Source organism: Sander lucioperca, chromosome 14 (genome assembly GCF_008315115.2).
Source record: "Sander lucioperca isolate FBNREF2018 chromosome 14, SLUC_FBN_1.2, whole genome shotgun sequence".
In the NCBI taxonomy this organism is placed as follows: Eukaryota; Metazoa; Chordata; class Actinopteri; order Perciformes; family Percidae; genus Sander; species Sander lucioperca.
This window is the reverse complement of record NC_050186.1, coordinates 20,297,831-20,324,522: the sequence shown is the minus strand read 5'-3', so window position 1 is coordinate 20,324,522 and position 26,692 is coordinate 20,297,831. Positions and strand designations below refer to the sequence as shown.

The 26,692-nt window shown below is 38.3% G+C and overlaps 1 protein-coding gene across 1 annotated transcript in view; it reads left to right on the top strand.

Moving 5' to 3' along the window:
- nudcd1 (NudC domain containing 1) overlaps nt 1-26,692 on the top strand; it is a 43,790-nt gene extending 17,098 nt beyond the window's left edge. Inside the window, exons 6-10 of the mRNA XM_031295690.2 lie at nt 9,292-9,499; nt 13,844-13,988; nt 15,158-15,283; nt 22,877-23,036; nt 26,030-26,692. Of these exons, the coding sequence (XP_031151550.1) occupies nt 9,292-9,499; nt 13,844-13,988; nt 15,158-15,283; nt 22,877-23,036; nt 26,030-26,319 (929 nt within the window). The 3' untranslated portion in view covers nt 26,320-26,692. The remainder of the gene's footprint in view (nt 1-9,291; nt 9,500-13,843; nt 13,989-15,157; nt 15,284-22,876; nt 23,037-26,029) is intronic.

Genomic DNA, 26,692 nt, shown 5'->3' with positions numbered 1-26,692 from the left:
ACACTCATAACTGTAACTAATTACACTGTAGTTATTGCTTTAGCTATTCATTTCACAACTAGGAAGCACTTAGAGCATACCTTCTCCAGTACTGCGCAACACTCAACATTTTTATTTGAATAATGGAAAATAAAGTTTTAAATTTGGATCTGGATTGCAACACACATATATACTGTAGTAGTGATAGACAATCATGTGATGTAGGAAATAAAGAAATTGTAGTGATGATGAGAGGCAGGATCAGACGACAGATGAGGCGGACTCATGATGTTCTTTTAAGGGCAGTTTAATCTGTATACTTTGAGAGGAGTGCTGCTACGTAGCCATCCATTCTCTCTCTCTCTGAGTAGCAAGATACAAAGGTCTTATATATGGTTGGGTACACACAGAATACAAAACAAATAGATATGCATGACATCACTTGAACATAACAACTTTGTCCTAACATGGTAGAAACTGTCTAGCTGACACAGCCTGTTGCAAACACAGCCATTGGCGTCCATTTCAGCTATCTTACTGTAGTCTGAGGTCAGAGGTTAACAGATGAACCTGAAATAGTAGTGGCGCCTCTGTCTCACACACACGTCCAGCTGTCTTCTTTTCTCCCTACAGTCTAAAGTTACTTGCACATACAGCACATTACCATGATATGTAGAATAACAACTACCATTACATAATACATAAAAGAATATGCATAAGAAATTCTGTGATCTTAATCTCCCACTATCAATGTATGTGCCAGATTTTTTTTTATTCAAGTAAGAGATGCAGCTCATGAGAAAAAAATCCTTATTTACCATAGCAATATTGAGAAATTCTTTTAAGCAAAAGTTTTTTACTATGAGTGATAGGGTTTTGGTTATTTCACAGGAAAGATTTGTGTTTTTGTCTGTGCTCTTCTTACTAGTTTGAAGGACATGAGTAGGTATGTGCAGCATAAGGGGTTAGAAATATTTTAATCAAAATAGCAACAATTACTGTGTTTTCAGACAGAACTTGAATTTTAGAGGCAGTCACGTAAATGGAAATCTGATTTAATAAATGAAAAAGTCGAGGATAAAGGAGAGAGACTGGAGGGGAAATAAGAGAACCAGGGTCTCTAGTGAGTGGATACAGTGGCTGTTTCCTTTACTAGGGGGCTTACAGCTAAAATATGTTGAATGAATGAAGAAATTTATTTCAGACATATCAAAAATAAAACAAGTATCAAAGAAATATGCTAATAAGTCAAATAAGCAAAACATTCAATAAACAAGTAACATTGGCCAACTTAGACATGTCTGAAAATGAGTAGGAAGAAGTATACACTTTAATCCTACCCCTTTTCCATAACTAAGTAAATTATTAGGGGTCCAAGCCCGAGGGGGCTGGGGCTGTGGAACCCTATTGTTTTTCTAAGGATTTTTTTTTTTCCTCCTTTTTTTCTTCTCCGCGTAAAAGTCCCGCTACAGCCTAAACCGTAAATGTTAGGGGGGTGCCATTTTCAGGACTGGTCCAAAACTCCGCAAGGTCCTCAGGCGCAACAGTTGACCCACTTCCACCACTAGGTGGCGTTATTGCAGAAAAAACTCCCACACCATACACCGGACATTCAAAAACCATATATCCACGCGTTCCCTGGATCCAACTGAATCGCCTGATATAGGCCACGCCCATTTACGCCTAGACTTTTATGCGCGAAAAATCGCGATTTATGAAAAACCTACTTTTTTGATCTCCTCCTAGACCGTGCGACCGATCTGCACGAAACTTGGCAGGTAGCATCTGCAGAGCGACCTGACAAAAAGTTATCAAAATAATTTTTATAGGATAAAAATTGCGCCTATTACACACAAACAAATTTGTATAGCTAACTATGAAAACACCAACTTTGCCATATCTCGGCCAAAATAAATGCTATCAACGTGAAACTTTAGATACTTGTTTGCCATGACCCTCTGGAGGTCCCCCACACATTTTACGAATATTTGCCTCTAGGGGGTGCTACAAGTACAAAAAGTCAGTCATGAACGGCTCATCCAATTTTTACAAAATTTGATGGGTACCATCTAGGGCCACTCCTGAGGCCAACCCTACAGTTGGGTACTGATTGGTCAAAGTGGGCATGGCCTATGGGACACACGTCTATATTCACCACTTCCACTAATGTGAACAACTTTAAATTTACAGGGTAGATGTACAATGGGGTCACGGACCTCACCTACCAACAATTACACATGTGGACCACTAGGTGGTGCTATGTTTTTTTGCCTTTAACTCCCACAGTACATATCGCACATTAGAAAACCTTACATCCACATGTTCCTTGAATTAAGCTGAATCACATGATGTAGGCCACGGCCATTTCTGCTAAGAAGTTTTTTCGCAATATCGCGCAATGCGCAAAACCATTTTTTTTTCGAACTCGTCCTAGGCCGTGCGACTGATCTGCACCAAACCTGGTAGGTAGCACCTCTAGATAGACCTGACGGTTAGGGTTAGAAAGAATTTTGCTACGTTAAAGTATGCACATTTGACGACCAAACAAAATTTCCTAGCTAGCTACCAAACACGAACTTTATCATATGTCGGCTAAATGAAAAGCTAACAGCAAAAAACTTGGGATTATTGTTCAGCATTCCACTATGATGCTCTGTACCAAATTTGGTGAAGATCCGCCATTAGGGGGCGCTATAAGCAGCGATTATGTGTTTTGGCCAATAACTCAATGCATGCAAATGGGATATTTGCGATTGCAATATCTCAGCTGTAGTAATTACTATCAACACGAAACTTGTGATGCTCGTTCGGCATGCCGCTCAGAGGCTCTGTACCAAATTTGGCGAAGATCGACCATTAGGGGGTTATAGTCAACGTAGACCTGTTTCGGGCCTTCTACTCAATCAATGTTATTGGGATATTTGCAACGGAAACGTACCACAGACCCTGCGGCTCAAACCTTTTGATATTTCCTGACGTTTGCCTCCCCAACCTTACAATTTGGGTTCCACTTTCGTGCGCTCCCCGGGTCGTCGGGGGCGACTTTTATAGTCATGCAAACAGCTCGAACCTTGAATTTAAACTTATCCCTTAAATTATAACCCCCCTCTCTATCAAAAAAGAACTTCTGAATATTACCTGTTAGTAGTCTGTTTTTTTCTTTATACATAATTTGTGCTACTTGAAATTCAACTAGGTCAATGAACTTTAAAGCTCTAGAATGTAAAAACAGTAAGTTGGCTCTTTTTTGTAGTGTGTTAAGTGGTTGCAATGTGCTTTTATAGGTGTTCCCCCAGACCTCCACACAGTAATTTAAATAAGGTAAAACCAGTGAACAATATAGAATATGCAGTGATTTGTGATCCAATACATGCTTTGCCTTAATCAGGACTGAGATGCTTCGTGACACTTTAGATTGAACGTGTTTTATGAGGTTTCCAGCAGAGCTTGTGATCTATAATCACACGAAAAATCTATTTACATACACTCTTTCAATAGTCACACTATCTATCTTAACATGCACTTGATTATTTAACTATTGGTTTTACACATTTAATGATAATTTATTACTGTCAAACCATCTTTTTAATTTGCTCATTTCAGATGTGATTAACTCCAGAAGCTGCTGCAAATCCTCACCAGTACAAAAAATATTTGTGTCATCTGCAAATAAGACAAATTTTAGAAATTCTGATGTTTTACATAAATCATTTATGTAGAGAATAAAAAGAATTGGCCCCAACACTGACCCCTGGGGGACACCGCAAGCAATGTCCAAACAAGACGACATGTTTTTACTCATCTTTACAAACTGTTGCCTGTTATGTAGATAGCTTCTCAGCCAGTTCAAAACAACCCCCCTGATACCATACCGTTCAAGTTTAATTCAATTCAATTCAATTCAATTTTATTTATAGTATCAAATCATAACAAGAGTTATCTCGAGACACTTTACAGATAGAGTAGGTCTAGACCACACTCTATAAAGCCCCAACAATTCCAATAGTTCCCCCAAGAGCAAGCATTAGCAGTGGCTATTGCGACAGTGGCGAGGAAAAACTCCCTTTTAGGAAGAAACCTCGGCAGACCCAGACTCTTGGTGGGCGGTGTCTGACGGTTGGGGTTATGACGGTACAGGATGTAGCGTGGCACAGCAGAGCATGGGTGGAAGCGGTGGACGCAGCAGGACGTAGCCGGGCATTGCAGGGAATCGCAGAGCGTAGCAGGGTGTAGCAGGTCCATAGCCACAGCTGCACCCAAGACCCAGGTCTTGGTGTCGCCCTAATCCGAGGCGATGTTCTGGGCGAAGAAGAAACATAAGGACTCCGGGGAGTAAACTCCCCAGAGCTAGGTGAGTAACAAGCACTTCTGAGACAGGATGTGCATAAAAGGAAACAAAAGAAAAGAGCGTGTCATAAGAAGGAACTTCCTCGGCAGTCTAGAATAATAACAGCTTAACTAGGAGAGGCACTATATTATTGATTATACGATAGGTAAATCTGATGACTGTAAAGAGAAGCAGAGAAAAGCAGGGGTGCTGTGTCTGCAGCTATACGCCCTGCCCCGCCGGTCTAGGCGTTCACTGCAACTCCTCACTCCCTAACTATAAGCTTTATCAAAGAGGAGAGTTTTCAGTTTAGTCTTAAATGTAGCGACGGTGTCTGCCTCCCGAACCCAGACTGGGAGCTGGTTCCACAGGAGAGGAGCCTGATAGCTGAAGGCTCTGCCTCCCATTCTACTTTTAGAGACTCTAGGAACCACAAGTAACTCTGCATTCTGGGAGCGTAGTGCTCTAGTGGGACAATAAGGTACTAAGAGGTCCTCAAGATATGAAGGAGCTTGACCATTTAGAGCTTTATAGGTCAGAAGAAGGATTTTAAATTCAATCCTGGATTTTACAGGAAGCCAATGGAGAGAAGCTAATACAGGAGAAATATGATCTCTTTTCTTAGTTCTTGTCAGAACACGCGCTGCAGCATTCTGGATCAGCTGGAGAGTCCTAACGGACTTATTTGAGCATCCTGATAATAAGGAATTACAGTAGTCCAGCCTGGAAGTAACGAATGCATGGACTAGTTTTTCTGCATCGTTTTGAGATAGGATGTTCCTAATTTTAGCAATGTTACGAAGGTGAAAAAAGGCTGTTCTAGAGGTGTGTTTTAGATGGGCGTTAAAGGATAGATCCTGATCAAAAATAACTCCTAGATTTCTGACAGTAGTACTGGAGGCCAGGGCAATGCCATCCAGAGTAATTATATCTTCGGCTAATGAGGTTCGTAGGGGTTTGGAGCCCAGCACAATAACTTCGGTTTTGTTTGAGTTTAACATCAGGAAATTGTAGGCCATCCATGATTTTATATCTTTAATGCAAGCTTGAAGTTTAGCTAGCTGGCTGGTTTCGTCTGGCTTGATTGACAGATATAATTGGGTGTCATCCGCATAACAGTGAAAGTTAATTGAGTGTTTCCTAATAATATTGCCTAGAGGAAGCATATATAAGGAGAATAGAATTGGTCCAAGCACTGAGCCTTGAGGAACGCCATGGTTAATTTTAGCGTAATTGGAGGGTTTATTGTTAACATTAACAAATTGCGATCGATCAGAGAAGTAGGACTTAAACCAGTTTAGTGCGATTCCTTTAATGCCAACTAAATGTTCCAGTCTCTGTAAGAGGATGGTATGGTCAATAGTATCGAATGCAGCACTAAGATCTAATAAGACAAGTACGGAGACAAGTCCTTTGTCTGATGCAGTTAGAAGATCGTTAGTGATTTTCACCAGTGCCGTCTCACCAGTTTACTGATTAATCTGTCATGATTTATTGTATCGAATGCCTTCTTGAGATCAATAAATATCCCAGCTGCATATTTTTTTTGGTCTAAGGCATTTGTGATTTCTTCAGTTATCTTAATAACGGCTAAAGATGTAGATCTGTTGGGTCTGAATCCGTATTGACTCTCATTAGTTAGTCAATTAGTATGTTGTGTTTATTGATGAATTTGTTAAGCCTGCCGACAAAGAGTTTTTCTAAGATTTAGGAAAATTGAGGAAGCAAGGAAACAGACCTGTAATTTGTGAAGCGGTGTTTGTCTCTAGTTTTGCGGTATGACTTTTGCAATTTTCATTTTACTTGGGAATAAATTGCAGATATATGTTAGTGGTTTTGCAATTTCCTCAATTACTTTTTTAACTATTTTCATGTCAATATCATCACATTTATGAACAATCTCTATAATTTCAATCTCTTCCACTACTGAAAGAAATATTGAGTAAGGATTATTTTCAATGAAATCAACATTCTTCTCGTCAGGAGAATCATGGATTTTTTTCTGCCAGTTTTGGTCCAACATTTACAAAATAATTATTGAAGCCATTTACTACATCACCCATATTATTAATAATCATATTATTAATAAAGTGATGGTGATAATTACATTGTTTAGAACCATTACCAATAACACTATTTAATATATTCCATAAACCTTTAATATTGTTTTTATTAATATCTAATAATTTGCTATAATATTCTTTCCTACAATTTCTCATAATACTAGTTAGCTTGTTTTTATATTTCTTATACTTTGTTTCTACCTCTTTGGTTCTATTTTTTATGAATTCTTTATATAGTGAATTTGTTTTTTACAGGCATTTTGTTATTCCTTTGTTAACCATGGTCTATCTGAATATTTTTCTATTGATTCGTTTACATGGACAGTTTTTATCATACAACAATTTAAATACCCCTAAGAATGTCATATGCTTTATCAATTTTTTCTTCATTATATACCTTTTCCCAATTTTTATTTAATAATTCATTTTTTAATGCGTTTATTGCCACGTCTGTCCGTACTTGTCTGTACTCAAATTTAATCTCCTGCTTTTCCTTCTTATAGTCATTATCAAAAACTGTAAAGACTGGTAGATGGTCGCTGATGTCATTGATCAGTTATCCACTTATTGTATTATTTTCTGTAATATTTGTAAATATGTTATCAATCAACGTGGCACAGTGAGATGTAATCCTGCTGGGTCTAGTAATTTTTGGATATAAGCTTAAGCTGTACATTGTGTTTATAAAGTCTTCAGTTGGTTTGTGGTTATTTGGATTAAGCAGATCTATATTAAAATCCCCACAGATGAACATGACCTTTTGATTTGACATTGTGAACATGTCTTCCATCCATCCCTTGAATAGTTCAATATTGGAACCTGGTGCTCTATAAATACTGCTAACAATTACATTCTAATTCTTTTCGAAGCAGATTTCAATTGTTAAACATTCTAATAAATTTCCTATTGCAGTTGTCATTTCCTGGACCACCTTAAAACTGAGATTTTTGTCCAGATACACAGCCATGCCTCCCCCAGTCTTGTTCTCCCTGTCCATACCTTTTTCAGGATTAATCCACGTTTCCGATATTGCAATTATGTTAAACGGTTTTGTGAATTGGCGCAAATATTGCTTAATATTGAGAACATTTGCATACAGACTTCTACTGTTGAAATTAATAATTGATAGTTTCCGATCTGTGTTGATGGTCTTGTTGTACTGAACATCGGTGTAATAGCTGCAGTGGTCATTGATGTTAAAGAAGTTATTTACTGGGTCGATATCGTGCTCAGTGTCTTGTGAATTGTGTTCAGTGTATTCAAATTCTTTTAGTTCCAGCTTATCACAATCAGCAAGCAGTTGGGTTATAGGTAACAATGTACTATCTCCGGATGTAGACCTAGATGAATGATTATTTTCAGTTTGTCGTGTTTGAGGTGAGTTTGTTTACTTGTGTTTCCAGTTACCTCATAATCCACTTTGCTCCTCATTGAAACTTGTCCAAATCTGCCTCCTCAGGTGTTCTGTTTAGTGTTATGAAGATTATGCAGTTTGTGGACCATGTAGATTGTATTTTCTTCTGTTTCTTCAAGGATCGTGCTTTCCGGGCGATATCAGCATTTTGTTTGATGAGATGTTCATTCATGTAGACCTCTGTTCCCTTCAACGTTCTTCCTTGTTTCAGTAGTGCAATTTTGTGTTTTCGGTTAACAAACCTCATTATAATGGCTTGCTTGTCACTGTTATTTCTCCGGGGCAGAGGGTGACAAGCCTCATTGGCATTACAGTCTAATTCGATCCCCTTGGACTGTAGAAAGGCTGCCACTCGTTGCTCCACGGAGTCAGAAACCGACTCGCCGGCCTCACGATCATGGTCAGTGCTCACTGTCGCTGCCCGTGCGTACAACCGAGGTTTTATTTTGAGCCCCCTTACAATAACCTCATTCATTCTCGTGTACTGCTCTAGATCCGCCACTCTGTTCTCCAGGAAGGCGAGTCTCTTGTTCAGGTTGTATATTGGCTGTTTGGGGGGTATTAACATCAAAAACGTTCCAGCTGTCAAATGCATGTGAATGATGTGAGGCAGAATTTACTTTGCTTTCTGTCTGAACACAGCTTTAAGGGGTTGTTTGCTTATGTTACCGGGCCACTGTTATGCAAATCTGATCAAACTAAACCTACACAGTCCAGATGAGTTTTTAAGTATTAAACTTAAAATAAAATAAAGTTGATTGTTGCTTATTTAGTTATGAATATTTAATGTTATAAATACATACTTAAGATGTGAAAGTTGTAGGGGCTTTAATGTCAGAAGATGACCTATTTGTTTATGAAAGGGGCAAAAATGTTTGCAAATTTGATGTTGCCACCATGATCTCATTTTCTCCTCATTCCTTCCTCTAAATGGTATAAACGTCCTCTTCAGATTTGAAAACGACTAAGCATTTTATATTTTCTTGACAGTACCCTCAGCTCCATATTACAGTGTGAATTTTAACCATTCTGTAAAAATCCTCGTAATTATAAGTGACAATCTTAGGTCTCAATATTATATCTATAGTGATTTAATATCATTCATTTTACTAGAGGTTCAACAAATTAAAACTGTCAATGGTAAACCTTAATCTGAAATTAAATCAAATGAAAGAATAATTGCAATTAAAGTCAAGAAGCACAACAAAATCTGCAAAAAGTTTAGGTCTGCCAGGATCATTTTGCACAAGACTGCAGGTCAAAATGTGAAATTGTGCCGGAGAATTGGCCTAATAGCTTCACTGTGAGCTCGGTCCTCATAGTCCCCCTTACGGGATGATAATTCATTTATTTTAATAGTCATCCATCTGCAGTGTAGCTGAATATTCAACAGTAATTTCCTTCAACTCTTGCACTGTATTAGATGTTTTATGTATGACTCTGTACCAGCTGGCACAGGACTGTCATTAACTTTTAGCACCATACATTTCTCTCCTGTTTGACCTCAGATCCCATTTACTTCTGGCAGCAGACAGCGGAGGACATCATGGTGTGTGTGCGCATGCCTGAGGGTGTCACCAAAGAGGAGGTGCAGTTCAGGCTGACGGCAGACAACATCAGGCTTGGAGTTCAGGGTTTCCCTCCTTTACTGGAGGGCCAGCTGTTTGCATCTGTAGACCCAGAGGCCAGCGCCTGGATCATCAAAAATGACAAAAGGTGTGCAAAGTTGATGTTTCTGAGTTGCTCTTTGATGTCAGTATTTAAAGGAGCAAAAACAGCAGTGTCACACACAGGAAACCTCATGGTAAATTACAGCAGTATTGCTTTGGAATGAGCTGAACAGGGAGCCACAAACCATCAACTCCAAGGAACAGTTTCCATCTCCGGTCTTGTTTATTCTCCTTTGTTTACTTTATTTCACAACCTCATATCAAAATAGATAGCTAGATCTCACATACTGCATATAGTCTGCACCCCATGAATCTTAGAACAGAGAATTGTTGAAATGAAGTATTGACTATGTGCAGTTTGCATGCACCATTCTAGAGATTTAAGAGACCTGAGACGTGTTCTGAGCTTGGATCTTGAGTCAGATACGTTTCACTTACCATCATAATGTATTGTATTTATTTATTTATTTACAGCTTTTAATCTTTATTGAATGCTCTAAAGTCATTCAAGGAAGTAGTTTTCTAACCTGTAACGGCACATTTTTTTTCTGTAGTCGTACAGCCACTTATTTCACGTATTGTGATATTAGCGATGGTAGAGAATACTCTTCGAAATGGCCTAGTATACAGTCAAGAAATTTGGGTCTCTAAAATGTATCAAGTATGCAATGCATCTAGTAGTTGGGTAGTTTTCTTTATTGCCCAGAAAGTAAATGTGAAAAGTATTCATCTTCTTTTTGGGGTTAATAATGTCATTTTTTTTTTTTACAACACTGAATCATAAGGATTGTGGCTAGGATTTCACTTGACACTGAGCAACAGAACCCATCTGTAATAACCTTGTCTGTCCCTGTGACTCTGGTCACAGTGTCCTCATACGGTCTCTCAAGTCACCTAGCCCGGAATAGGGAGACTGGGACAAATTCCTGTAATCAGGCTCCAGGTTGAGTTTAGCAGGAGAGGAGAACTACTTGAAAATGCTAGGAAACTTCTGAAAGCTTACAACATGCCTTGCCTTCTGTAGAGATAAAGAAGAGACTTGCGATGAGAGCTGCGACAGACTCACAAGGTGAAAACATAGGTATCGCAGCAAAAGTGACAGGGTCAAATTCAGGGCTCGAAGCGAATGCGATTCACCCCATTCCTTACAGAATGGACCGTTAGGACTGTTCCTTTTGGGCACCGTTTTGCCCACCTCCATGGCAGTGTTCATTGAGCTCTTTGAGAAGCTCTGCAGTGGCTAAGTGCCGGGGATGGATGAGTTATGCCCTGAGATTGTTGGAGTGTCCTGGTTTGAACCCTTCTTCAATGTCCAATAGTGGTCGAGGACAGTGCCAGATGAAGTGGTGGCTCACTTTTTTTTTTTTTAGAGTCGCTAAAGGTTTTGTGCTCCAATTTTTGCAGTATATTGCTAAACTGGAGATCAGTGCGACCAGCTTAAGATGAACATGTTGTCCTAGTTGTGGAACAGTGAACTCTTTCTCAACTTTTTGAAATACACCAACTGATTCAGTGTTGAAAAACAAAGCATTGGCATTGGATCTATTAATCCAGTAGTCAATATGAGTTGAGTCATATCCTCCTTTGTAAGACCTTTTTATCTGTGTGTCTATCAGTTCCATCTATGCTTCCTGTTTCTTCAATACGAGTCCTTGCTATATTCAGTGTAAAGCCTGTTACGTTACATAGCCTTTTTGTTAGATTCCCTATTGTGTGTGTGTGAGTGCGCATGTGCATGTGCGTGCGGTGTGCATCTGGATGTCCTTTTTTACAATGTAAATATCTAGAAAAAAAAACACTCCAATTGTTTGTATTGGGCATGTTTTTCCATACCAATGGGTTATACTTTTTATAGACAGCCAGCTGAGCACCATCCTGCTTTCCTCTGTCTGCAACTGAATTAAGATGCTGTCCTTGTGTCCTGTGTCCTGTGTCTCGTTCATGTCTTGTCATTGTTTCCTGTTTCATAACATCCAGCAGCACAATAGAATATTAATGATATTTGCTCCTGAAGGCCCATGTTCCCATTCTTCAATTGAGGCTGCAACGTGTGCACAACTTGTGTCATGTTAAATAGTAGGTTGACTATTTTTATGCCTAAAAAAAATATCTTTTCTGTTGGTAGAACTGAAACCCAAAGTAATTACAATTATGAGGTGTAAAGTCATACATTATAAGTACTCTCTACCTCAACTTTAAACTTGAATTTTGTACGTCATGAAAAACAGGGACTTGGATTGGTTTCTGATAGCCAGTTCCGTTTTGCATCTGGTTACCAGTTCCGTCAATTCTGATGTCAACAAATCTCTTTTTTGGAATCTTTTATCGCTCCTCACCCTTTTTTTTTTTTTTTTAGCAAAGAGTAATGTAGAAAACCATTAAGGTAGCAAACTTCTCAATTTTAGCTGTTGCTAACCATGGCTATAGTTGGTCAAAATAACAAACATCAGCTGAAGCTAATTAACTAGCATTCCATAATGGCAAAAAAACTAAAAACTATTGGCTGTTGTCTAATTGCCCTGGTACAGAATGAATCATGACAAATAAGATTCAAGTAGGCAACGCCTGATATTTTAATGTCTCATAGACATTTAATATATTATGCTTCTGAAAACTGTGTTTTAGCATAGTAACTAATTACCTGCAAATGTTGAAAGCTAAACCTAATTACGTTTAATAAGGGATTTGTATGAATTACTAAACTAGTTCCAATGCTCACTGCCATGCTCCTAGACCCTTTTTGAGTGAGATGTGTATTACTGTGCCTCTTTAAAATTCAGACTGATGCGACAGAAAGCTTTCATTTGAATACATATTTAGCTACATTAGACTGCCAATGCATTCACAAGGCATGTATTGGCACAGTCTTATCTGGACTTTTATGCCCAGGAAAGATTGTGGTAATTATTGGTTTACATAACGCGCAGAAATAAACTTAATTATTTTATAGCACTTTTTAAAACCGAAGTTGCTTTACAGGAAGATTAAAAACAGAAAGAAGAGACAGAAAAAACAAAACATAAGCATAGGGGGAAAAAAAATGTATAAGCCATAGAGGAAAGGGTACACAATTTTTACAGTAACATTATTTCAAAATCAGTATTTGGCTAAATAATACAGTTAACATGCATTACATTGTTTCTGTTCTTATTTTTGTCACCATCAAACATGCTTTTAATAGTTTGCAGATGTGGTATTCTGCCGTACTGTGATGCACTTAAAACGGTACATTGTACCTTTTCACCATTCAGCCCTATTCAGTGGACCATAATGCATTGGAGAGTACATGAACCATCAGAACCACAAAACATGAAGCATCAGCATACCGTTCATTATGCTCTCTTTGCTTAATGGAAAACTGCAATTGGTGCACTGTGACTAAATATACTCGGAACCTTGAGAACTGACAAGAAAATGTCAGATAAAATTGCTCTTGCAAATTGGAAAAAGGAAGAAAAGACAATGTTATTCTGATTTTGTTCTAATTTATTTGTATTTTGGCTTGAATTCATAAAGATGGATCTTCATTACCATAATTTATTGAAACAATGAGAGTTAATGAATAGGCTCACATGTCTTCGTATTGAATTCATGGTGCTTCCGCCAGAGAAAAAGGATCAAGTGTATAGGTTTTATGTGTGGAAAGACATAATAATATATACAGACTCTGCAACCTATGAGTAGCATATGTTCTGAAATGTTTCTGTAGGCCTTTATTGTCAGTAATTAATGTTACTATCTAAATTAGCCATGTAGAAACAATGATTGGTGGTTGCATTTATTTTATTTTCATAATTTGGCAACAAAAAAAATTGAAGAACTTCTGTGACTATTGGAGACAAGATGTTGGCAGATAATAATATTTTAGTTACTTTAGTCTGAATGTCAGTACAAAAACGTATTGTATAGAGGACAGAAAATAATTGCTGCTTGTAATGTTGCTAACATTTTTTTTTGGTACTTTCTTGTTTTATTCTGCTGCAACTTCAAACACTTGCTACTGAGGAACATCATTTCTGTCAAAACCAGATCAGCCACAGACCTGTAACCCTGAATAACTCATCAAGCTCTTCTCTGACCTTTCTCATCAAAACTGCATTTTAGCCTACCAGAGTGTTCCTGATTGGATGTTTACTAGTTGTTTGCATCATTCTCATTCAAGTACACCGTTTGCTCTGTAGTTCATAAAATTCACGCTGTCAGACAATTTCTGAAAGTGTGGAACCAGAGTGGAACCTTTTGGCAGCTTGTGACAAATAGAAAATCAGTTTGTGAGCGTTCTGACACAGCTTGTCTGCACACTCAAGCCTTATCATTTGCATGTATATGACTCATTGATGGTCAGCACTTTGATTGAGAAGGAATATGTTTCTATTTGTTTCTATATCAGCCTGGAGGTGACCCTGCAGAAGCGCACTGAGGGACCGATGTGGTCGGAGCTGGTGATGGGTGACAAGAGAGGGGAGAACGTGATGAGCGACGAGCAAGCTGCCCTCATCCACGAGAGACTGACATTCCTCACCTCTGAAGACTTGGTAGGCTGAGACTCATGTTGATAACTCAAAATGGACAATGTCTTTCATTGGTGCCATCATTTAAACAAATGCCAAAGCTGCCTCTCTTGAATGATAATACCCAACATTTATGTAAATTATAAGTGTAAAAGCTGCCCACGAATTAAATGCTAATCTACCAATTACAACATGAGATATTTTGTGTGCAAAGGTGACATTTTGTCTTGAGCATAGTGCGGAAGAAAAAAGAAAACTTTATCCTCTGGGGAGCAAGAATTAGCTCACAAATTTTTATGGCATTCTGCTGATTTTCGATAAACACATTTTTACATCTCAAGCTGACTTTACTAATGTCCATTTTTCCTATAATTAGTACACATTTTCATAAATCTTTTTTTCAGAAAATTCCTAAAAAATTATATAATAAAATCTACAAAGGCTAAGATACATGTTTTATTTTATTTCACAATATCAATATAGTTTGTGTATAGTATTTTGTAGAAACTCAATTGTAAAATGGTTGATAAATAACAAGACGGAAATGTCTGTGTTTATCTTATCCGGTGACTTAAATACAAATTATTAAAACCACAATCCTGTAAACCCAGTATTACCATAAAACTGTACTGTTTTGGGGATTTGAAACACCCAGGAAATAGTAAAGGGAAATATATTGTGTCATAAATGTCAGTTAATTTTATTATCGTTACATACCGTCATAGCGCCCTGCCCCATTGATAAATGTCTGGTTGAATCACTGCGGTGTTAAATCAATCAGCAGTACGTGTTTGAAAATATTACTCAAACATTAAACTTTCATGAGGCCAAGCTTTCGCTTTTGCTTGTTTTCTCAGGAGGGTTCCTCATGACCTCACAGACATTTCTTATTTTAGTCCACTCTTCTAGCTTTAAGCAGCCCTCCCTCCTCCGAGGCCTCTCATCTCTGTCCTTTCCCTCTTCAGCTGCTCCTCGCCCTCCTCTGTCTGACATCTTGTACACATCATCACACTGTGTCTCATGTTCAACAGCATTTTTTAGCCATATCCTCTCTCGCCCTTACACTTCATTAGTATCATCTGGGTCCACTTGAGGTCCTCAGTACAAATCAAGCTTTTTACATGTTAATAAATGCAAAACGAGTGTAACCGTGGCCTCGGCCTTGTTTTCCCTGTTCCTCCTTTTTTATCCAGAACGGAAACCCTGACGGGGACAAGCCCCCTTGTAACTCTCAGGAGCTGGAGGACTGTGATGGGTTCCCAGAAGACAGCTCCAGCCTCACACACTTTGATGGAGAATCACTCAAGCCCACTCAGGTGGTGAGTAACACCTATCTCCTTCACTAGTAAACACGTTGATGCTCCAATCCTTCAACCCTGAGTCGTAAGATTTAACATTTTCAGTCGTGTCTGTCACCTCCTTCCATCCTGCATTCCCCTCAAGTACACTGCTGGCAACCTGATGCTATCTGCCTTCATAAGAGCATGATTTTATTCAGCACTGCCCCCAGTGAGCAAGCCAGCGCCACCCTTGCGCTTTAACAAGCTTCTTGTTCAGAGAGCCCGACAAAGGCCCAGTAAAGAAGAAACAGGCCCACCCACTCCATTTCCATCACCTACCCTTGTGACTTGAATATTAAGAAGCTGAACCATTGTACCTGGCATCTATTTTTATAAATGCTCATCCTGAGAATGTATTTGTCACGGTACAACAGGTCACTTTGCTTTTGTGAGGAGAAAGGCGTGGACATGTTGACATTTATCAGATGGTACCAATGCTCTGCATCAAAGGAGGCGTTTACTCATTGTCAACCTATTAAAACGGATATTTTCCTACTGTTCTCTGATCAAAGACTCTCGTGGGCTGTCCATTTCAGCTGCAGTAAGCGTTAGCCTCTTAAGCAAAAGGTCACAGCGGATTTATAAACTACATTGCTGGCATTTGAAATAGTGTTTACAGTCTATCCCCAGCATATACTTCAACAAACAATAATTATTATCTTATTACAGTTTATGTTGTCAACAAGAGTCTACAGCCATGTTAGCAGTTCTTTGAGTATGTACTTACGCTCAGCAGTGCTTTAATGCTTAAATCAGAATGCTAACATGCTCACAGTGACAATGGTAAAAGGGTTATTTTAGCGGATATAATGCATTTACTAATTAGCACCAATAGTAAAGCTGAGGCTGATGGGAATGTTTACATGTATTTAACATAACAGGAGACGTATTTGTTCCCCAAGGGGGAAATTGACAAATTCACATTTGGGTCATAAGATTTTAACTTTGATGCTGGCACTAGATGAAAAGTTAAGAGATCACCAAAGTTTTTATAATTTATTCTCAGGGGAACATAAGTGCCTGTACTCAGTTTCATGGCAATCTATCCAATAGTTATTAAGACATTTCATTCTAGCTAGCTTGATTAAAAAGCACATAACTACTACTGTGAGGTGAAACTAAATGCTGGAGTCAAATTCCTTGTATGTGTTTACACCTCGCCATAAAAAACTGATTCTGATAACAGCTGTAGAAAAACAGGATTTTGTCTAGTTTGGGTTGTGAATGGCTTTTGTGTGGTTTTCAGATTCAAAGAAATGCCTGAATAATTCAAGATAGGAGATAAGGAACTTGTCTTTTCCATTATTTCAATCATTCGTGAAATCTCCACCTTGTATTATTTGTCGCTTTTTTTTTTTTTTTTTTGTTACAGTTTAAAAAAAGCTCTTCATTTGTGGACATTAGTGTATGTCCATCACTGATGCGCCTCTTTCAGTTTCTCTGTTTCATTTGCGCAAAAATAATTTATGGTTAAGAATTTCCCATCACAAAAACTCTCACAACAGTCAAACAAACCCTTTCACTATGTAATGAAAGGCTAATGATGAGTATTGAATACAAGGTGCAGTGTTTCTGCCCAGGCTGTGATGCCTTTAATGTTTCTCCCTCCATTTACTCTGCAATGTAAGCTGCTGCCCTTAAATGAGGTGGATTAGAATCGTACCTGTACCATCAGCCTTTGGAAGGACAGTTGGGTCAGTTTTTTCCGTGTGTGTGTGTGTGTGTGTGTCTCTCTGTGTATGGGTGTGTGGGTGGGTGGTTGGGTGGGTGTGGGTGTGTGTGGGTGGGTTGGTGGGTGTGTATGGGTGGGTGGATGTTTTCCCGTGTTTATCCGTATCTCATCCAGGAAGCCTTACCTTTCTATTCTTCAGTTCCCTGCCTCATTTTGTCCGCCTTAATGCTTCAGTTGCTTGCCTGCCCACTACGACATATGCTGACCTTTTTTTAAATTTATTTTTTTATATAAAACCTTTCAGCTTAAAATTGTGACCGCCTATTAATTTGACACATTTGTCGATGTGCTTCACCTCGGTTCCAATCCCAGGTGAAAAGACTAAGAATGATATTTATCCGTGTTCCCTAGAGGGAAGGCTATGAGTCATATCCACTGGCCATATGTGTAATACCTTTTTCAATGGAGTATATCTGTATATCTGTTAACTGTATTTACTGCAGGCTTTGGCTATCAAGGCTTTCTTTGAAAAATAAGATTTAGGAAACTTTGAAAATGTACAGTTTGTAATTATCAAAAACACCATTAAAATCTGTTATATATAACATGGATATTGTATGTAAAAAAAAAAAAAAGCAACACTTGCAGCGTCAGTCTAAGGATATAAATAGCAGTTAGTCGGTCAACCACGTTGGTCCAGTCTGGAATATCTATTGAAAGGATTGCTATGGCAATGTTTACAGACATTTGTGGTTTTTCTGAAACATATGAATTATTATATATTATTTTTATTTGGTATAGACATCCATGGTGCCCAGAGGATGAATCCTAATGGTTTTGGTGATCCTCTGACTTTTCCCTGCTGACTCCACCAGCAGGTCAAATATTTCACTTATTTAGAGTTCAACCTTTGAAGACCACCATATGACTTACTTTTTTTTGTTTGTGTGTGAAATATCTTGACAACTGTTGAATGGATTGCCATTAAACTTGGTGCAGACAGTCCCTCCAATTGAACTAAAATAATTTAGGTAACTAAACCTAACTTTTCATCTGGCACCATTCCCATCAGCCTCTGATGTACTTTGTGTTTAGTGCTAATTAGAACATGTTAGCAGGCCAACTTGATAAACTAAGATGGTTAACATGGTAAACATTATACTTTGCTAAACATCAGCATGTTAATATTGTCATTGTGAGCATGTTAGCTGTGCCGAAGTACAGCCTCACAAAGTTACTAGCATGGCTGTAGACTGTTGAGATAATCAAAGCTAAATTCCTACGTCTTACTGCTGAGCTAACATTATTAATTACAGTGTGTGATGATAAAAACATAATGTGAAACTTGTCTCTTTCATGGTGTTGGCACTGTCAAATGACTCTGCAGGCCAATTAACATCTTACCATTACAGAGCACAGACAGCTTCTCTGAACACAGTGAATGTTCTGAGTTTTTGTGTAAAAACATAATGATACCAGCGTTGAAATAATCTGGTTTTTCCCCCTTTTGATTCAAGAGTGACAATAATTAAATGTGATGTTAAAGAGATTGATACAATGAGGCTAAGTGAATTTTCTATTGAATATTCATGATCACACACCAGACTGAATGATATCAAGGTCTTCATGTCTGACTGTTGTTTGATTTAACTTGTGTCTTTGCAGTCAAATGAAAAGCAAAAGTTCAGCATCTCGGGCAAAAGAGTCTAAATAAACAACGCTTTGTCCTCCCGATATAAAGGCAAGTGAGCAGCAGCCTCACAGGAACATGACAGAAGCAGTGATGATGATGATGACAGGTAGTTGGCATTTCAGCTGTTATTACAGACATATGGCCTCTGTATACAGATACATTTGCTTTTGCTTTCGAAATGCCAACCTCTCACTTCCTGTCATCCATCTACAAAGCCTACAAACCCTTTGATGATAACAAGGAAAGAGTATTCACTAAAAGCTTCTTTCAGACTGAGAACAGGTAATTTATTTTGAGTATTTGTCTATACAGAGCCCAACTGTAGTGCTTTATGTTGTGTGTATGAATCATCAATAATATCGACTATTAAACTTTTCCATGAGTGACAACTTTACACATTGTCCCAGGTAACAAAACAAAATACTAAATGTTTTCTAAAAAGGGCACCTGTATGGCAGGTACACTAAAACATGATTATTTATTCCAAATCAAGTAACTATACAGAAAGATATTACAATACACCCGAGCAAACTTTGTGCTTTACCACAAGGTATAAAGCAGACAAAAAGGCAAACCGTGTTTACCCCATTCTGTTTCTGCTATGTAGATGCATTAAATACATTTAACAGTATATGCAGAAGAACACCTGAGAGGGTTTTTCGCTGTGTCCAGGTCATCCACAGTCTTCAATAAAAATCCGCTGGTCCCTAAGAACTGGGCTTACCTTTCATGTTTTTAATCACTCTCTATTTTGAATAGCATATTTCAGTTTAGCGGGTAACATAGGAATTAGCAGGAATTTGGATTCAGGATTCTAGAGTTTAAACTGATGCTTTGTTCTGCTGCTGACGGTTAAATCATACTCATTTAATAATGGCTTTCTAAAGAAATTAAAGCAGAATAGGAATTTCTTTTCTTTTTGATTCTTCTGATTTCCCTGGTTTGTAAGGTAAGATCTGAACACTCTGCTGTACATATCTGACACAGAAAGCAGGCCAGAGACTGTATGAAGTATATGTGCTATAAAATAATGAGACAAAAGCCTCATGATTGGATGTTTCCTTTTTTTGTGTGGAATTTGACCATTAACAAGCCACAGAATATCAGAGGAAATGGTTTTATTTCCCAGGACCCAGGCCAGGCATAAGTAGAGTAGAGCAATGTATTACAATACATACAATAACAATGCTCAGTCTATGTCTTGAATTGGAGAAGACAAAACAAATCTTAACATCCTGCAGCTGGCTAATGTAATTCTTAATAAAGGTGGCAGAGAGTTTCCAGCTCCCAAATATCTTTATCAAACAATAACTGTAATCCTAGAGCATATATCCACACACACTCCCACTCAGCATCAGCATGTATGAGTAAGAGCTAATAATATTATTATATTTCAGGGCAAAGATAATGAAAGAGATGTAACTAGATTTTCTGAAAGTATGAAAGCTTATCCATAAGATTGTATCTATAAGGCATATTTTGTATTGGTGCATTTTCACTCTTTCAGTGCATCAGAAGCAACACTTCCTCTTGGATCATAACATCTTTAATGATGCTGACGACAACATTTTTATTTATAGAAAGATTAAGACATTTGTGGTGAAATTTGGTTATGTGTTGCTTTCAGTGTAGGATCCGTGTTGCCACCCACAGATGGCAACAAAGTCTGAACATTTTAATTTCTTTCAGTATTATCTTGAAAATATAAAACCAATGTTTTCTTTGATGTTTTAGCGTCCAGGATTGCCTGAGTCCAGATTTTTGAATCTGCCCACTCTACCAAGTTGACTGATTTGTCTGGCATCACATGAAACAGCGGTTCAATGAGCGCCCCGAGGGGACTACCAATTAGTCAAATGTCTTTTCAAAATCGCCCGACATAGTTTTTAATCCACTTCACTCTTTAAACCCCAGAACCAGTATCTTGGTATGGCTATGTGTCATGACGCTCCATTTAGGTGGATATGTTGGTCTCTAGTTATTGGTTAAGGAAAAGCGAATCCCCCTCCTCCATAGAAATCAGTTAGAGTGGAAGCCTCGTCAGACTGAAGATGGAAACTGAATGTAATGAGTTGACACTTCTGTCTGATATCAGGGAATACTGAAACAAACTTCTAAAGAAGCTAAATAAATTCACTTAAGAAATTTGGTCAGATCATTTGCAAAGGTGCAGTTCATCTTATGTGCAGCATACTACCTAACATGGAAGTAAACGGAACCAGCTAAGCTTAACATCCCCTCATTTACACTGAACAGTTTTAATTGAAACTACAGCATACTAGGGCTGCAACTAATTATTTCCCTACCGCTTATTTTATAGAATGTCATTAAGTGCAGAGCCCAAGTTCATTTCCTACAGTGTCTTGTTTTGTCTGACCAACAGTTCATAACCCAAAGTTTCAGTTTACAATCATGGAGGAGTGTTTTCTAACAGAAATATTCAGATTTGAGAAACTGGAACCTGTGAATTTTTATGATTAATTAATAATCAAAACAGTCGCCGATTACATCTGTGGACTAACTGTTTAAGCTTTCTTAACGAAATAAATATGAAAACTCATGCGCTCAAACTCAAATTCAAGGTTTCGGAATTTTCGTGATTAACTGGGACATTGTTTTCTAAAAGATGCATTGCTGTTGTGTTTTTTTAAATATGTATTTGATCAATGCTCTGACTAGCACAAATTAAACACAATTCATCTCCATTTTAATGGTGTGATGGCAGATGTTAATGGAGGGAATTTCAAAAGTAAGATCTCAAAATCTTGGCACACTACCATCTTACATCTAATAATACTCAATTTGGCAGCTGTGTGCCATGCAGGGCTGACTGTTTTGACATTATTTTTACAGCAGCTGATTTCACTCATTGCACAGAGGAGAAACTAATCATTGAAATCACTTTGAGGCTTGAAGTTCAATGAAACTTGCATACACTCTGCCCTCCATGACAGATACAATCTTTAACACTGTACTTATTCTTTGTTTTCATTTTTTGTTTCTTTTTATTGTTCACAAATCATGACCGGGGTAGTCACTGGTGTCATTGTAGTCAACTCTCACACAAAGGATCTACTAAAGCATGAGCGAAGGTCTGCCGCATGCTTAAAGTCAAAACACAAGTGGCAAGAAAATGAGGTTTAGAGTGGAGGAGTGATGGCTTGCTAAAAGGCTTGTCATTGCGCACAACCATCAACCATCAACATGTGTGCTGCTTTATGCCGAATTTTCAATGCCTGTCAAGTGTGTTTTGAGATGGGCAGGACAGTGCTGCCTGACAGCCTCTAAAATATGTTGGCAGCTGGATTCACAGGGTGTGGGTTGACTCCGAATGAGGGATCGCTGTGAACAGTCAGATGTCGAGGAGCGATTATGTCACAACTACGGCCTTGTTCTCTCAAAACAAATTGGAGTCAGACTAGAATATCTTCAAACCACACACACGCAATTACGTCAAGTACATCCATCAGAGTGAACTGAGTCTTGGGCAAATACATGGCCTTTATGGCTGTTATCACAAACTATTCAGTACAGCTCTTCACCCTTAATGGCCACACTGAATTTCAATGGAAAGATCTTCTACAAACAGTAACAGTAATCTTTTGTTTTATTATATTGATAACCACATGGGAAGAAAGATGTAGAGAAACCTGTTTTTTTTTTTAAATCAGTCAACAAAGACAAGAAAAATAGACTATATTGATCCCACACAGGGAAATTGAATGTATTTTCCAAATCCAACCAGAGATACAAGAAGGAAAGAAGGAAGAAGAAGAAGAAAGAAAATAGGGAAGACAAAAAGAGAGGAGAGGATGGAAAGGAAAGAAGCCAAGAAAAAAGGAAAGGACAGGAGGAGAGAAAAAAACAAAAAACAAGGAAGGAAGGAAGGTAGGTAGGTAAAGAGGCAGGAAAGAAAGGGAAGGAGGGAAGAAAGAAAACAAAGAAGGTAGGAATAAAGAGAAATGAATGGAGGGAAAACATGAAAGAGAAACAAACAAATGAAAAAGAAAAAACTGGAAAAAGAAAGGAGGGAAAAAAAGGAATGCAGGATATAAGTAAGAGAGAGAATACAAAATTGATGGATAATCTATACAGGTTCAGCCACACAACAGATTACAACAGGGCACATCAGAACATCTATCCTTCACACCATGTTATTTAAAAATCTCTATTAAATTGCATTTTGGAACTGTTTGTCTCTCTCCAGGTGAATCTAGGCAGCCATCAGTACCTGTTCACAGTTGATCGGAACCCCTCTGAAATGCCATGCTTCTGCCTCAGACATGATGTGGACGCTCTAGTGTGGCAGCCTCGTCCCGACCAACCCAGTAACATGTGGGAGCACATTGCCACGTTCAACGCCTTAGGTAAGAGCTTCAACTAAAAACCCCTTTTCAGCTTATATACTTCTAAATAGCCATGAAGCCATTATATTTGCAGCATCTCCCAAAAACCCACAGAAATATATATTATATTTTTTAGATGTTTAGATTTGAGTAATTTGTGATGTTTAGACATGTGCATTGAAAAGATGAATGTAAATGGACTGCATTTATATAGCTTTTTGAGGGCTATGGTTAACTGCTCCCAGATCTCTGCAGGGTAAATCCAGACAGCTAGCTAGACTATCTGTCCAATCTGAGTTTTCTGTTGCACGACTAAAACAACTTTTGAACATACACATTTCACCAAAACAAGTTCCTTCCCGAGACTATTTTACAGCGTCACCGTGGTTTATCCTGGTGCTTACCCATGACAATTGTGATTGGTTTAAAGAAATGCCAATAAACCAGAGCACGTTTTTCTCCCATCCCGGAATGCTGTGTGGACTAGCCAGACCCTCCTCTGCAGCACTGTGGAGGAAGGTCTGGCAAAGCGAGACTACTGGATGTGGGAGTGGTTTGAAGATGTAAGCAGCAGTCTCAGTGGAGGCCTACTTTAATTTGTATTTTTGATATATCATGACAACTTCAGTTGAATTATTCATTCTTACAGCAATTAACTTTGTTTACATTCCGCTGTCATGCTGCTGTGCTTCTAGTGCTGCAGTGGCTAGACAACAGAACATTTCAAATGGCGGCAATACATCTGCAGTAAATGACCAGGGAGTTTACTGACACTGCTTGTAGTGTACAAGGACACACATAAATGTGTGGAAAAAGGATTATAAACAGATTTCTATGCTCTGCATTTAAACCATTTAAAGAGGTCTGGATGATAGTGTGCCTCTTAGCTGAGGCACTGACTAATGGGTTGAGGCTGTTTTAATTTAACTCCAAATCTCAAATCAAATACTCAGGCCATCAGCCAGTGTACCCATTTCTAGAGCCGTGTCTCTTTCAATCTCCGTCTTCATTGAATTCATCTGCTCATCTTTCTCTTCTTAACAACGACTTCTGGAACACGTTTTATTTCAATTTTCACTTTGACAGGTATGACATCTTCATTTGTCTTTTTCATTAAACACCGCACGCAGAGTTTTACCAATCTGTCTGTTAGGAATACATCATCCAGTTTAAGAGGGCATATGGATCACAGGGGATTTTTTCAGTAATTATGTAGTAGCAGTAGAAAAATAAGTCCTTTCTTCTGTTATTGAAACACCCTGGTGTCAGATGGGAAATCTCAGGACGGGAGGTGGCTAATCAGGTTTTGAGAATAAAAAATAGGGAAGACAAAAAGAGAGGAGAGGATGGAAAGGAAAGAAGAAAACATTTGTTTTTTAGCCGCGATGGAGACCACCTTCCAACAAAAGCTCAGTTTACCACCATCAGGTCTTTTGTCCTTTCTTTTGTTGTCGTGGTATGAAGTGACCACAGACCTTTTTGTTTCATGAGCAATCTGTGTGCACCTCACTGATGGTAAATAATTGAAGTTTAATGCATTCAAATATCTTAAAAGAAATTGAACAAAAATACTGAAAAGCTTTGTCAGTCTTGCAGGCTTTATCTTGATTTGTTTGATTATGCAGAGCCCAAGGTGACAAATTAACTTGTTTTGTCCATTCAGTCAAAAACCCGAAGCTATTTATTTTACACTGATATATAAAACAGAAAAATCTACAAATCCTCACATTTGAGGAACGAGAACCAGCTAATTCATTATATTGTTGTTGATTAATTTTCTCTCCATCAACTAATTGAATACTCGACTAATTATTTTTAGTGCTAATTGTTTTTACTGTATTGATGTTTTACATTGATGGAGCCCTTTGCAGTATATATGTGAGTATATCTCTGCTATCTTAGTGCTACCGCTGTCTAACTGACTTCACTGGCTCATTAATGTGCCTTCTGTATTTACAGTAAATACCGTAAATCATGAATACGTAAACACTGATGATAGTCTGAGGGATTGAAACATTTGCTGCTGATTTAAACCTTTTTCTTCACTCAAGCACTTATTCTTTGTCCACAAAGCTTTCAGGACCAGTTTTTTGAGGATTTTCGCTACCTGGGTAGCTTTTCAATACTTCAAATATTCTCCCTGTGCACCAAAGACAAGAGAAATGATTCTGTTAGCACGGTATCCCTTTTGTTTTACTGCAATTTAAAGCTTTCATTGGGACTATGCACTAGAACACACACTGTACTGTGTGGCCCAACCAATTCTTCCTAACCCTTATAGATGGGGCAGTGGGGGCCTAAAGGTTACATAAAATTGGTTTGTTACTGGAAGGTGGATCTAATAACAATCCAACTTTAATCCTCGGCCTGGCAGGATAAAGCTGCATGGCGAAAGGGCAGCGCTTGCTCTTCCCTTATTTCCATTAAGGTGCCATTGTGCAAGTCCCTGATACCCTAGCTATCAATGGTTACAAGCAATAGATTCATTGGTTACTAATTGGACACATACCTGATCAATCTTTTTTTCCTTTGTGAGCATGTGTGCAACAAAAATGTGGTGCCACTCAGCCAAGGCATTCTAAAAAATACTGTATTTGTACGACTGTGATATTTATGTTTCTGGGTAATACATTTGAAAAAGCAGGGGTTGAAATATATATATATATATATATATATATATATATATATATATATATATATATATATATATATATATATATATATAAATATATAATATTTGCGTCTAATATTTGGGCCCTACGGTAGATTTTTTTTCTCCATGCGATTACTCGATCTAGAATCGAATATATATTACATACTTGATCAGTGAAAAGCGTGTGAATCAACAACCCTAACCCCAACTGCTCTAGTGGAACTGTTATTTTTTTTTAAATAATACTCCGCGGCTAGGCAGCTTCTAATTGTGAATGTGCATCCCGGTGTGAGTGTAAACAGGTCGCTCCTGTCAAAGATCCTCTCTGTATTTCTCTAATCTTCTCACTCTGTTTTCATAGGCTACGTCCAGGCATCCAAGCGGGATAAGAAGTTTGCGACCTGCGCTCCAGACTTCTCCTACGCTTCACTGTGCGAGTGTCTCCGCCGAACATTCATCTACCGACAGCCGTCGCCAGTGGAAACCGTCCTCTTCAACAGGAAGCAGGGCCGTCAGGTAGGACAGGTTGCCAAGCAACAGGTGGCCAGCCTGGACTCTGATAAACCAATCCTGGGCTTCAGAGCAACCAATGAGAGACTGTACATCCTGACCTCCAGTAACCTCTTTGTTCTAAAGGTCAATAATAATTAGATTTGGGACTCTGTTCATTTTTAGGTTTTCATCTCATTTCCCCCCCCCTCACAGCAATCATTCCAAACTGAAGATCTGTTATCTGCTACAACTAAACAAAACTTCCTCGTGTACATTTGTGCTGTCTGTACTGAATGTTTGTGTCAGTGTTTCACTTCCCACAAGGCTTCTGTGTTGCAAAATGTCTATAAGATCAAAAAGTAAGGAACCATGTTCTGAAAGACAAATTATTATAATAACTAAATTAAAAAAATTGTTGTTGTTGATGTCTCATTAATATACATTTTATATATGTGGCGCCCTATTAATGCTCACTGCATTGTTAGACATTTGTAATGCCATGAATTCCAATTCATAAATACAATTGTGAACA